Below are 14,760 nucleotides of genomic sequence, written 5' to 3' on the forward strand. Positions count from 1 at the left end.
ATGACTTACTTTGCTTCTTGGTAACTTGTCCAGGTATCTGAGGCTTCCAGATTTCTGCCCACATGAACAATCTCTATACTCAACAGGTTGTGTTTAATCCCTTATTCTCTCATATTTCACTCCACACGTTTCCCTTCATTTTTCTTCTTTAAAAAAATTTAAATAATTAAACACCAAATTGGTACACACCTGTCGTTATTTGGCATAACCTTTTAAAAGTGACTCTTTGATTATAAAGTTAATAACACTCAACGAAGAGAAACTGGAGAATATAGACACAGAGAGAGGGAAGTAAAAGAAATGAAACACATCAGATAATTTTCTGACCACTGTATACGTCTGTGGTGTTCCCCTCCACTTTTTGCTATGAATACATGTGTGGTTTTCATTTTACACTGAAGTTATCATACTGCATACGCATATTTGTATTTGACCTGGTTAACTTGATAAAGCATTCTCCCCTTTTACTAAATGAGCTGTGTTACTGTCAATTTATGGGCTGTGAATATACCATATGTTCTGAGATAAACACCAAGGAAAATGTTTCCTTCTCTGCCCCATTTTAAATCACTTATTACCAAGTGATTGCTTTAAGGTTTCTAAAAAGATGTCCTTGTCCTTGTAAATGAAGGTAGCCTCTTAATTATTACTATGATTTAAGGAGCACTTATCTTATTGGATAAGGAGAAATTTTACTGAGTGAGCTAGACTACGAGAGCTACCAGATCCTTCCCCCACTACTTATACCCGTAAGAAGAAACTTGGACAAAAAAGAAAATCCTAACTGTGGCTGCTATCTCTTAGGCAGTTACAAATTACTACCTGATCTGTCCCTCTTGAGAAGGGTGCTTCCTGTCTTAAGGCATCTCTCCCACTCTTCACAGATTAAATGAATTGGCAAAAAGAGAAAATCTTCAGATACTTAAGTTCCTACCACCTGCCATGGATGAGGCACTAGACTCCAGAAGAAGATGGGAAAAAAGAATTTCAAAGATTAATGAAATTTATCATGGATGAGGTGTGACATGGGACAGATTCTCCCAGTAATATCCCTCTCAGCCTCTCCTTACAGAGATAAAGGCAGTGAGGTAAAGTATCTCAACAAACCAGAAGAATTTCAATCGTGAAGACTAAGCAAAATAGCATTTGTCTCTATGTCCAAGAAACATCTGGTTATGCCTAAAGAAAAATGATGGAAAGCAACCTGGGGAGTGATCTTACATGCTTCTTTGCCTGTTCTGCCTCCATAGCCTGTGGTCAGAAGCTATGGTTTGAGTTGCTGAGGGTCCCAGCAGAGACAGACAGTGCCCTGCACCGGACTCCGCACACAAGGTCTTCACTGATGCTTAAGCAGGTTGTGTTTATTCCATCTAAGTGTTTATTCCACCTAAGTAAAGGGTTAAAGAGAGACAGTAAATACCAGCAATAGCAAGATAAGGATTCTCTGAGGAGTTTAGAAAGATGTTTCTTAGCGCACATAAACCAGAAACTTCGTGCCTTTTTGTCGTTTCCAAATCCCCTAACTCATAAACACCTTCCTCTGCAGTTTAATACCCTTGTACTATCCTTACTAGGGTGTAGTGATGCCATTAGGAAGGCACTGTATCCCAACACTGTCAGAAAATTAATTATCAAGGCAGAAATAAAACGGAAAGCTGAGGGATGTGTGTCAAGACATGAAACTCCTCACCATTTTCTAGATGAAAGATGTGTTTCTGGGCCCTCACGTGTCTTTCATGACTAATGATACATGTACACATACATGCATATTTTAAAATATAGACAATGCCGTACGCAGCTTTTTAGGCAGGACCCACGGCCTGAGCAAAGGCACAGCGGTAGGTCTGAGTTCACTGTATGTCTAAGGTTCAGCTGGCTGGCGTGACTGTAGCAAAGAATTCATATTGCACAGTCATACAGAATAAAGACAAAGGTTAAGGTTTACCTAGATTTCTGAGGACACTGAACTCCAAACAGAGTTTGGTTTTATTCAGTAGGCGACAGAGAGACAAGACAGTACAGATTCACAGTTAACATGCAGCTGAGCTTTAGAAAGCACAGTCACGCCATGATACATGAGATACATGGTGAGGACCTCATGGCTGGGGGTGGGGGAGACCGAGAGGCACTAGAGATTGGCTGGGAGGCTGTTGCCATCACTTAGCTGGAGAGGAGGTCAAGCAAGGTATCAATAGGACCGAGGCAGAAAGAGCACATGGAATGTCTCGAAAGGAGAAACGCAGGTGGGAACTGTTGACAGTCTGACTAGAGAGAACAAAGGTGAGGGACATTCAGTGACGCCAAGCTCTAACAGTATATGAGCTAAACAAGCGATCCCTGGTATTAATTATCAGTCTCCGCACCTCTCTGGTTCCGGCTGTGTCTACAAGTTTTATAAACCTAATTTCTTTCCACTGTCATACCAACTCTGAGAGGAATTATCATTCTGGTTTACCATGAGGAAGCTGGGATTTAGCGACATTCAGTAGTTTGGGATTTGAACCCATGTTTGTCTAACTCCATGGCTCTTATCCATACTATTGCTTCCCCTGTCAAGGCCTGAAAAAAAACCAGAAGCAGCCTGCTCTTCACCACAAATTCTTACCAAAATTCATACAGTCCCTTATATACCCAACACCTATCCTTGTTTTCTTGAGTTTACAGTAGAACATCATGTATATGATTTCTGATATTTGGATGTGAATATACATGGCACTCGGGAGCTCTAAAGTGCTGAACAGATGTTAGGTATTATTTTTATTATTATGTGGGCGTTTTCCTTCAGTGACTAATGTCAGGAAATAGAAATGGTTCCATTACAGAGAGTCTACCTTGTCTACAGCCCACTCTAAAGATGAACTTATTAAGGCTTACTATGAGATCATTTTCCTTTATAGCAAGATATATAGAACAGACAAGAGTCTGTGTTGACGCGTTTGGGATTCTTGCAGAAAGGCCCGCCTGCAATTTTAGGTACACACTGTAGCACGACCAGCTGCTGTTCAGACAGCATGCTCTACTTTCTTCAACAATGACAAGGGAAAAAAGGTTAGGATGAACACACTCTAAACTAGCTGGTGTGTTTTCCTAAACACTTCCCCTACAAAGTAGTAGTAATAATGAGTAAGCAAGCAATAGGATCAAAGTAGCCACACTCTACCAGGCCCGGATGCCCTTCTTGAGCCTGATGCTGGCAGAGCGTGGCTGGCTGGGCTTTCAGAGAGCATCCAGGTTTTCTAAATTCCCTTACGTCTCCATTGACAGATTCACAGACTGCTAGTGGTGCACAGGATCCAAAGGGTTATTTGACAAAGGAGGTAATTAAGGCCCCAAGAGATGAAAGCTCAGTGTTCCGCATTTTCTGCCCAATCGTCAGTATTCCAATTGCACCACTGGTGCAACAAGTGAGGTGTTGTAGAACATACAAGGGGGGGTAGCATGAGCTCTTCTGGTTTTCCTCTCCTGCCCCCCTGCCCAGCTGAAACCCCATGGTGAGCCGTTTAACAGCGGCCTCAAAGGCCCAGAAGCCGCAGCCCCGGCCAGCTCCTACAGGAGCACCTGTCTCCAGCAGGGACTTTGCTGAAGGTGTCCTGCACCTGCGCCGACTAGGTCCCCAAAGGGCGTGCTGTTCATCTCACTATCTCAGAGTGACCTTGCACCTCAGAAAACCTTCCCCTTCTCCTACTGGTCCTTTTCCCCTAAACTCCAGTCATGCTTGGGTCTCCCCACCTCCCCATTTAAAAAAATAAAACTCTTATATCTCAGTAAAACTAGAAAAAAAAATTCCCTATTTTGATCCTGTAACCCCTCCATTCTACCCATGACACTGCCATCAAAGGTAATTTCTGAAAGTACCCTCTGGAACAACCCTTTAAGAACTCTGCTGCTTACCAGCTGAAGTCTAAACTCACCTGACTGGCAGTCGAAGCCCCTCCACCCTTTCTCACGTCTCCACATTTTCCCACATGCCCTGTGCTCATCACCAAACAGAACTCCCTGTGGTTTCCTGGGCTTAATGAGTGGCTCAGGCCATTTTTGGTGCCTGGAATGTCTCGGGTCACCTCCTCTCTTCTCAGGGCCACCTCCTCTCTTCTCATGTGGAACTGCCACCTATTGTCCCAGGCCTGGTGCAAATGTCACTTTTTTCTAAAAGAACTGCTCTCTACTATGGCAACAAGTTAATTTCTGTCTTGCAACACACACGTCGTTGTTCATTAATTCAACCAACATTTATTCGGCACTTGGGCACCAGGTACTCTGCTGGGAATACAAAGACACCTGGAGTCTGAGATACAAATGATCAAATAGGGAAAATTTTAAATAGCGGTATATGCTTCTGGAAGTATGATACTGTGGCTTCTCTTCTCCTGAGTAGACTGTATACTACCTGAGGGCAGGGGATGATGAGCCCTTTTCTTCAGTATCTTCCTCATCACTGAATACCATGTGTGGATGCATAGAACTCTCAAGCCACCTCAATTACAGAATAAATGTAAATGTATTGGTATTTGTCTCCTTACCCTTGAGCAGACTGACATTAATTTTTTACATTCCCAACAGCCAGTCCAGTGTCTGGCATGCAGCAGTCACTCAGTAAGTCTGAGGGATAGATGAATGAAGGGAAAGAAGGAAGCAAGAAGCAACCCACCGTGACAGCAAGGATGTCTGCCTTGCTCACCTTTGTGTCCCTGGGGCTCAGTACCCAGTTTGGCACATCAAGGGAACATAACAAACGTTGAGCAAATAACCACAGGCACTGTCCTTGAGGAACTTGCCTTTCAACCAACTGTCAGGTTTGTAGTCTCTCCCAGCGCACAGCCAGAGGAAACGTTGTGGGCAGGCTTAGGACAAGAAACAAAAGTCCTGGTTCCAACTCCGATGGGAGTGAGGCCTTAGCCTCGCTTCACCTTCCTGGCAGAACTTAAGTACCCGACCCTCCCAAGACATCACTCCACCATCTGGGCAAGGCGTAGACTGAGGCCCATGAACAGCTCATAGAAAGGCTTAAAGTGACCAAGGCCAATGCCATCATTTAGCTCACGGCCAGGGGTACCCTCTGATTGGCCTTGCTGCTCCGGGCAAGGCTCATTGGGCCAATGACCACTTTGCTCAGTTATCAATTTGGAAATGAAAAGCAGAAGCTAAAAATAAAGTTCAGTGAAAACTGTTCAAGGTTAATGGGATGGAAACCACAAAGAATTCAGGCCTGAGGGCAAGGCCCCTGGCTCTGGGAGATAGCACACAATCAGCAGGAGGCCGGTGGCCCTCGGTAACCTCTCCTGGCCCCTTCTCAGAACTGCTCTAGTGCCGGGCGCCTGCAGCACACAACCTGGTACTCCATTTGCCTCCACCCCACGTGCCTTCAAATTCTTTCTTGAATAAGGAGAGGTATAGATGCAGTTTTGTGTGTATCAATTTTATTTCCCTGACAGGAATACCCTCAAGGGAAAAAGTGGTGGTCTGGAGGTCTAAATACAATTTGCCACTGTGTTTAGTTAACAACAACACAAGAAGTAGTCAGCATTTATAAATTGGGAGATTGCATAGCAAAATCCTGACTATTTTTTTTTAACTGAAAGGTCTAGCAGCCTGGGATCCACACACCTGGGGGAATAACAACTAGAGCTGAACTGCCCCCTTTCAGAAGGACCACGTGCCTGCCCTTTCCCACAGTCACCACCCACGCCTTATTTTTTGATATTTTTACCTGCCTGGCCTTGTGAACACCTGAGCTTGGAAACCATATTTATTGAGTCAACCCAAGCTTAGCCCTGAGCACCATCCCTGACTTCACTCTTTCCCTCACTCCCCACATCGAAACTATCAGAAAGTTCTACTTATCTTTTAAACATTTCTGAAACTCTGAATTTCCCAAATGATTCCCTCTGATATTCACTCTAATCATCTGTTAATCCCGCTGGGACTAAATTCCATGGACCCTCTACTTTTTCACTGTCACTCAGCCTCTCTCCACATGCCTACTATTATAAACCCTTCCTTCCTTCCTCACTTCCACCTCTGCTCCCCTCACCCCTCTCTCTTTCTTCATCCTGCTCATCTGACCAACCACAGCTCTTGTTATAAATCTTAATCTCTGCTCATTCTGCACCTGTACCTGGGCTGCTGAATGTGGCTGGAGAAAAACATACTCACGGAGACCAACATGATCTATTTTAAATTCATGACCACTGATCTCAGGTGGGTCCTTAGGTTAGCCTTGGCAATCCTACTATACTTCCCTAGCCCATCCTCTTCCCCTGTCCAAGATGACTATCCCATACCTTGCCCTCTCTTTAGAAATCTCCTCCCCACTCGCAGCTACAAAACCGTGCACTTTGTACTTCACCAAGGAAACAGAAGTGACAGAAGACTTTCCACACACTCCCACTTCCACTTGCCTCAACCTCCCTGCATTTAGGCCCACACTCTCTGTCCTTCTGTTTCTGTGGAGGAACTATCTACCCCTATTTACAGCAACTCCTACATCTGTATCCTAGATCCCACCTTCTCTAATTTCCAAACCGGCATTCCTCCAGCAGCTGTCTCTTCCTCTCCTTCGTCACCCGACTTCCCCTCGCCACTGGGTCCTATCTGTCAGCAAGCTGCACGCTGGGCTTTGCCCATCTTTAAAAAAACCCCTCCTTCACCTCACATCCTTCTCTGGGTTCTACTTTACTCCTCTGTTCCCCTTTGTAGGAAAACTCCCCAAAAGAGATGTCTACACTCATTCCTACTCTCTGTAAAACCCACCTCATCAGGCTTTCATCCCCCCTTCCACTCCACCAGAATCGCCAGGCCAGCTCCCCGGCCCGGCGAGCTGGTCCTCACGCGCCAAGCATTCTTGTGCTTTGAGGCCTCGGGCCAGGATGGCCTTCTGCTTGGCTCACTCAGCCCCAGCTGTGGCCACACGGCTCCTGGCATCACTTCCTCCAGGCTTCCCTGACCTCCGCCCTCTCACACACACATCTTGACACTGCTTAGCCCTCTTCCTGGGTTTTATTTTTCTCCATAGCCCTTACTGCCCCATGACATATTCTAAATTTGTTCAGCTGTTACCCATTTCTCTCCCCTCTCACTGACTGGCTTTCTCATTATTAAGTTCTGAATATGACAGTGTGTGCAGGCTTTTATTCTCTATGACCTGGGGATATTCTGAGATGACCGAACACTTCTTGGGTTATGCAGAGCCTGATAATTCAAAGTACATAACGCGCCCTCTTTAGCAGTCTCCTTTCCGCAGGGACACATGTCCGCAACTCTCGGACGGGTGCCTGGGAAGGCTGCTGGGAAGCACCTGACATGTGTCATCCCAACATGGTAAACAGCTATAACTCACTGCAAGTCTTCAGACATCCTGATGGGATAGGTTACACATAAACTCGCCACTTACATACACATACAAGTATGTACTGAGCGTAAAACTTGATTCAATCAGATGCTGGTCAACAATATTCTCAAAATTATTTCATAATACTTCAGAGGCTAAAGTTACTTGGCATAAAATTTTTATAGGCATAAAATTTCTTTTGTCCAAATCACTCAAAGCTGTGGTCAGTGTAATATATTCAAAGTAATGTTTGGGTAAAAAGATGCCATCATTTCTTCATCAATTGTCCAGGGAGGGCATAAGTAAAACGAGTACATATTGTACTTTGAAAAACTATCCCATCAAATGGTTCCACTGTTATTTTTAACATTAGAAAGACAAGAAGAGCCATTTTGGAAATCTCACCGAAGGAAATATGCCAAAACCTAGGAAAAACTATAGGTACATGATAATCAGCATTACAGATTATAGCATTTTGCATTACAGTAAAGCATTGCAAACAACCTGATTTTCCAACCATAGTGATATACAGTCACACAACAGCGATGGCTCTATAATAATATGAAAAAAGGTATCTCAAACACCCTGTATACCACTTTACTTTTTTAGAAACATTGAAAGGAAAGACATGGAGACGTTAAGAGTGATTGTGTGAAGGTATTTTTTTTTTCTTTTCTCTAAGTTCCCCAAATTTATCATTTTGCTTTTCAAATTTAAATGTTACTAAATTTTAAAATTAAGAAAATATAGACAATTTTGACACACATGTATTAACACAGAAAAGCTCGATGGCACATGTCATTTTGTGAACTACTGGGTCTTGAGACTTGAGTCCACATCCTGTTCCAAGTCCCCACTCATTCCTAACTTCCTCGTTAAAAAGTTTCAGACAATCTTCTCTACTTGATAGTGCTGTTTTAATTTCTAGGTAGTTTAGATTTCTATAAAAGTTCAACTTAAAAATATACAACAGAAAATATACACAGAAGGTAAGAGATTCCTTAAAATGTTACCTCTTTCAACAGACAGAATTATATACAAATACCTATCAATATCACTTTTTAATGAAATAGCTATTTCCTTTACTGCCCATCATGTTTCTAATTATAAAGGAATGATACACTCATTTTATAAATGCAAAGACTGAGAGACAAAGTGAGCAGTTATTGTCTCACTAAAAATTCCATAGTATATCTAGAATTTTATACAAGAAGTTGCAATAATTTTGTCAAACTAACATAAATTCAACCATTTATGCAACAAATAATTTAGATGTCTCAAATGTAAGGTGCCTAGTGCTCTATAGAAATGTATAAATACGCAGTTCTAGTCCTCAAGGAGCTTATGGTCTGGAAATAATGATATGCACACCTGTCAACATCACTAGGTGACTAAAATTGGGATGCAACTCCATCTTATTTACCCATGTGTTCTTACCACCTGGCAAAGTGTGTCACCATTATCAGGTGCTCAACAAATGTTGCCTGAATAGACAATTGAATGAAAAATGTCAAAAGAGATTATAAAGAGCAATAAAGGAAGAAGAAACCCACTTGGACCTGCAGGACTAGGGATAGAAATGGAGGTAGAAATGAGAAGAGGCTTACGATAGGCAGGTGAGAAGGTGAGATTAACGCTGGAAGAATTGGAGCCAGTAGTAAGAACCTGCTTTTCATTCTGCGGGACGTGGAGTGCCACTGAGTACCTTCAAACAGGGAAGTAACATGATACATATTACACTTGAAAAAATTAATCTGATCTTCTACATTTTGGATAGCAAGTGTGGAACTCGGTTCAGAGGCTATCACAATAGTCCACGCAAGGAGAAATAAGGTACTAAACCCAGGAGGCTGAGGAGGATAGAAAGGAAATAGATTTAGGGTATGTGGCTAACTGGGCAAGAGCTGCTGCTTTAAATACCATTTTCTATTTAGATTCAACTGATACTGAGTTCTTCCTATACACATATGACACCTAGACTGGAACTGTCACATACTCAAGGGGCAGTACTTTCACACCTCATGTTATGGATGAAGAGACTAAGTCTCCACAGGACACTCAGCAAGTAAGTGGTAGGAAAAACAAATCAAACCCAGGTCTCTTAACTACAGTGTTCCTCCTGGTTTATGACAAATGTTCAACCTAATGAGATTTCTGTGTATTACAATCTGGAAGTGGAATCTACAGCTCGTCACTCCAATGCCAATATCGTTTGCCGGGAATGCTTTGCCTCTGATGGTCCTAGACGTGACTCTGGAGAGTCATTTCATTTGGATTAGATAATTTGACCCAATATACCTTTCCCATTTCTTATCCAGTTCCCTGTCCCCACACACCCCACATTCAGCTACTCAACATCTCCTCCTTCACACATCCTGAATAAATTCTCTCCTTACCCCTAAGCAATTTCCTCATCTGTAGAATGAGGGTAACAGTACCAAACCATATAGAGACATGCAAAGCACATAGAATAATGTCTCACATATAGCAGATACCAAATAAATGTTAATTAATTACACCTGCCTGCTCCAACCTTATTTGTCTTTTAAAGTTCAGTCTACATCAACTCCCTGGATTGCTCCAGGAAGAGTTAATGGCTCCCTCTTCAGTTTTTGTGATTTAAAGATTTTTCATAGTCTCATTTATGAAATTTATGTCCTGGCTAAAGTACACATGCCTATTTCTCCAATTAGAATGCAAAGGCGGTGTTTCATTTATATTTCTGTGCTCGATGAGGCTAGCGTAGTGTGATGGGTATAGTCAGTCCCAAATAAATAACTGCTGAATTCACTCATGTATACTCTCATTAGTCAATCGCTAATTAATTTTAAAATAAATTTGCAGGGAAGATGATTACACAACACACATAATTAGAACAAATATATCTATCAGTGCTACATTCAGTTAGTCTCATTCACCTATGACTTAGGAAAAAAGAAATAATTCCTTGAACATAACACTATAAATGAAGTAACATCGTGGGTTTAATGAAGAAATCTGTTTTTGTCATAATATCTTCGAAGTATACATCGCAGCATATGATACCATCTCATCCAGTTTCCTATCCATGTCCACATCCTAACAGAATCGTCCAGACTGAGCATGTCCAAGGTCTGTTAATAGCAAGACTGCTGGCCAGCTCTAGTGCTTAACAAATGTTTCCTTATATTGAGCTTAAGTCAGTCTTCTTATAACTTCTACTCATTAATTCTAGCTCTGCAATTTATATTAATAAGGTTTCTACCCCAAGGAAATCTATAATTGGAACCACAGTATTCTTGATTGCAAGCTGCATCCTCTCTCTACAGTTCAAACAAAAGGAGAGGAAAAACTATTGAATTTATAGCAGGAGAAAAGTTTTTATTGCTTATTTTCTTTCAGCTGAAGTGCTGAGAATGGATGTCAATAAGCTGGAGATAAATGCACTGAAGAGCAGTAGACAAAGTCTAGCAGGTAAATGAAGTGGTCAAATACAGAGCAGTGAGGTACACAGAAGTGCACGTAAAAGCAGGGCCTGCAGTCAGACAGCCGTGCTTACTGGACAACCTAACCCCTCATGGGCTACATCCCATCAGACTTCGATACTTCCACATCTTCCCACCCTACGATGACCACAGTTTCAGGCTGTACATGGTTTCAAACTAGAGGATATTAACAGTTGAGCATTTTCTCATTCTTTCTGCTCTATGTCCGACGAGCCCATGAAAACTCTCAGCAGGTTCAGTGCATCTCAGATACATTCAAACACAACCTAGAATTTGAAAATAAAAAACAAACAGAATACTATGGCCTAAAGGATGGGATCACTACTTGCATAACGAAACAGCCCTTGCCATCTGGGCGTAGCTTTCTTCTTATATTATTTGCTTATCGAGGGGTGTTGCAACATGGTCTTACAGATCAAAAAGGCAGCCTTGGAGAGCAACCGTTGAAGCTCATAAAATCTGCTGAACACTCTTGTTCCATCCTTGGAGAACAGATCTAAGGACTAAAAAGGATTGTTACATCATTACTGTCTCATAAAACCTAAAAGTAGATTTTCAAGAGGCCACATTCACTGGCTTCTGAGAAGTTTTACAAAGTGATATTGTTTAGTCATGGCAAGTATATAGCACTGGATTATAAGTAGATAATACTGAAGATGAGAAAGGTAACAAATGATCACGCCATTTAAAAACCTATAGCGCAACACATATACATGGAATCTAAAACAAAATGGTTCTGATGAACCTAGGGGCAGGACAGGAATAAAGACGCAGATGTAGAGAATGGACTTGAGGACACGGGGAGGGGGAAGGGTAAGCTGGGACGAAGTGAGAGAGTGGCAGGGACATGTATACGCTACCAGATGTAAAATAGCTAGCTAGTGGGAAGCAGCTGCATAGCACAGGGAGATCAGCTCGGTGCTTTGTGACCACCCAGAGGTGTGGGATAGGGAGGGTGGGAGGGAGAGGCAAGAGGGAGGGGATATGGGGATATATGTATACGTATAGCTGACTCACTTTGTTATGCAGCAGAAACTAACACAACACTGTAAAGCAACTACACTCCAATAAAGATGTTAAAAAAAAACCTATAGCGCTATCATTCTGAATACTTTTCTCACTTTTGGATTTCTGCTGTTATCATTTACACAAACGCAATTCCCACCTCCCAGTGTGTTCCTGCCAGCCCTGCACATGCTTCTATAAAAGGGAAGATATCAAGCTTACTCATGTTAGCAGACTCTGACATGTCTCAAGATAAAATGGAACCATACTTCCTTTCAACTATTACTATGATTTCTTCAGCTTAGGAACAAGCACCAACACTATGAAACGTCCTGCTTCTTATTAAATATACCCAGTTTACTGGTGAAGAGTTTCTGCAAAATAATGTGGCCATCTACCAGTGTTTGCAGTGACCATCAGTAAAACTCAGACAATACCATGTCACATATGTCACATGCTCGGTCACATGCTGGACCCAACTGGGTTAACTGTAGTGAAACTACATGGAAGGCTATGAAGTATAGCTAGTCTCCAAGTTAGGAACAGACTACACTAGCCAGATTAATGTCATGTTATCCTGGAACTCAAAATCCACTTTCCTTAAAAGAAAAAAAAAAAAAAAAAAGGAGAGGGGGTAAATAATAAGAATTACTTTCCTAGACTTAGCTATAAAAAATTTAAGAAATAATGGTAAGAGCAGTAAACACTTATAATGTTTTTACTATATACAAGGCACTGTTTAAGCACTTCACAACAATCTTATAAGGTAGGTACTATCACTCTCCATTTACAAATGATGAAACTGAGGCAGAGAGAAGCTAAGTAACTTGACCAAGGTCAAAAAGCTGGTAAGTGGCAGAGGGGAATCCTAACACAGGTAATCCTAACACAGGTAACGCTTACAAATCACAATGGGATAAAATGAACAGTTCTTCTAAAATGCAGTCGTTCTGCATGTTCCTTTCTCCAGGGTCCCTCTTGCCAGGGGCCTGAAGTAAACACTTGTCAGTATCTAAGACATCCCACAGCCAACTCCAGTCTGAAACCTTTGCACTGGTCCTGCACAACCTGTTACAGTAGCCATTAGCCAAACATGGCTACTTAAATTTAATTTTTGAAATTAAATTAAAACTAAATAAAATGAAAATTTCCATTACTTGATCACACGACCCACTCTTCAAGTTCCAGTGGCGACCCTACTGGAGAGCAGATAAAATATTTCTATCTTTCTAGGAAGTTCTACTGGATATTGGGCTGCCTGACACACTTTTTCCATAAAGGGCCAAACAGTAAATATTTTAGGCTTTGCAGGCTGTATGGTCTTTGTAGCAATTACTCAACTCCACCAGTGTAGTGCAAAGCAGTCACAGACAAAACATAAACAAATAAACATGGCTATGTTTCCAAAAAGTAGGCAGCTGTCCCACTGGCCACAGTTTACCAACCCTTGTTCTAGATGACTAGAGTTTCCATGTATATTTCCCCCTAGTTTTGGATCTGCAACTTCTCTTCCTTAACCAGTGGAAAAGAGAATTGTAGCAGGAGTATAGACTCTCCCTGTGCTCTCTGTGGAGAGAAACATGCGCCATGTAACTCTCTCATTTCATCTCTTTCCCCTCACAAGGTGCAAGTGCACATACTCCAACCTAAAAGTTCTTAAGAAGCTGAAAATCAGATGGGGGGGCCCCATCCTCAAAGGTTGACTTAGTAGGTTTAAGGTGGAGCCCAGAAACTGGCATGTCAAATGAGCCTCCATGGTTGTTTTAATCCTGGTGGTCTGTGGACCACCGTATGAAAAACACTGCTAGCCTTTCAAACACTAGGTGGGAGAAGGGAATGAAGAGCTAGCTGGTAAATTCCCCTCTAGTAGGTGTAATCCCAAACCACAGAGAGAAAGCTATCACTTAACCCCAGCAGTTCCCAGAAATGTCCAAGAGTCACTTGAGCAGATTAGAGGGCAAAGGAGGCCTCAAATGGCTCCAGCAGGAAAGAGCTCAGGGTAGAAGGAGGCCTGGGGAAGACAGGTATCTGCCTGGCTTGGAAGGCAGGGGACAAAGAAGCTTTTCAAAAGGACCTCAGGAACCAACATGCCCCACCACACTCCCAGCCGGTGGAAACCCATCCTGTCTGGTGTTCCTGGAGCCCAGAGGCAACGCAAGGAATCTTCTAGAGCCTATCTTTCTTTATCTTTTCTTCCTTTATAAATGGATTCATCCACTATTAGCTGTGACCATGCACAAGTTCCTCAACATCTTGGTGCCTCAGTTTCCTCACAAAATGAAACAAAGCGTACAAAGGGTTCTTGTGAAAATCAAATGAATTAACATTTGCAAAGCAATCAGAACACTGCTTGGCACAGAGCAAGTGCTTTATAAGTGCTTGTGAAAGAAATAAAAATGCCATTTAACATTTAATAATCACTTCCTATGTGTCAGGTATAGTGTTAGATGTAAAGATACAAAAATAAAGAGCACCTCAGAGGAGACGGACGTGAAAACGTTGTCTGACGCCACGTTTATATGGCACACAGTGCTGTGTGCACTTAAAAGATAAAGTCCTACAGCTCTGCCGCACTGCTGTACGTATAGTTCATATACTGCCCTGTGCCCCTTGGTTAAGATGGCAAATTCACGTTACGTGCTTTTTACCACAATAGTAAAAACATCACAAATGAATATGAAGGAGAGGATGTGAGGAGACAGGGGAAAGGAAGTTGACTGCGGTAGTCTGGGATTGGACAGAAGCAGGAGAGATGCACTGGGGATGTAACGGAAGACCCAGTTTCTAAGTGGAAGACTGGATTCCATGCACTGGGGACGGAGCCCAGAGATGCGCCAAGGAGTTGGGCCAGTGATCTGAGATGGTGTTTATCGTGCATTATTAAACCTCCAGCGACTGTGAAAAAAAAACACCGAACCCCCCCCAAAAAATGAAAAACAATTT

At 42.3% G+C, this 14,760-nt stretch overlaps 1 protein-coding gene and 1 long non-coding RNA gene across 7 annotated transcripts in view; both read right to left on the minus strand.

Annotated features, from left to right (window-relative positions):
- Positions 1-14,760, minus strand: part of LOC309636632 — a 505,650-nt gene that overhangs the window by 467,419 nt on the left and 23,471 nt on the right. The gene's annotated exons all lie outside the window — the stretch shown is intronic.
- Positions 1-14,760, minus strand: part of LRRC8D (leucine rich repeat containing 8 VRAC subunit D) — a 108,937-nt gene that overhangs the window by 42,206 nt on the left and 51,971 nt on the right. The window contains exon 1 of one of the 6 annotated variants that reach the window (XM_082476765.1): positions 10-3,095. The exons of the other annotated variants lie outside the window; for them this stretch is intronic. Coding sequence (XP_082332891.1) covers positions 10-64 — 55 coding nt within the window. The 5' untranslated portion in view covers positions 65-3,095. Of the gene's footprint in view, positions 1-9; positions 3,096-14,760 lie in introns of those variants that run through there. 6 annotated transcript variants of the gene reach the window in all.

The sequence above is a fragment of the Balaenoptera physalus genome, assembly GCF_965194825.1.
Source record: "Balaenoptera physalus genome assembly, chromosome: 1".
Taxonomy (NCBI): domain Eukaryota; kingdom Metazoa; phylum Chordata; class Mammalia; order Artiodactyla; family Balaenopteridae; genus Balaenoptera; species Balaenoptera physalus.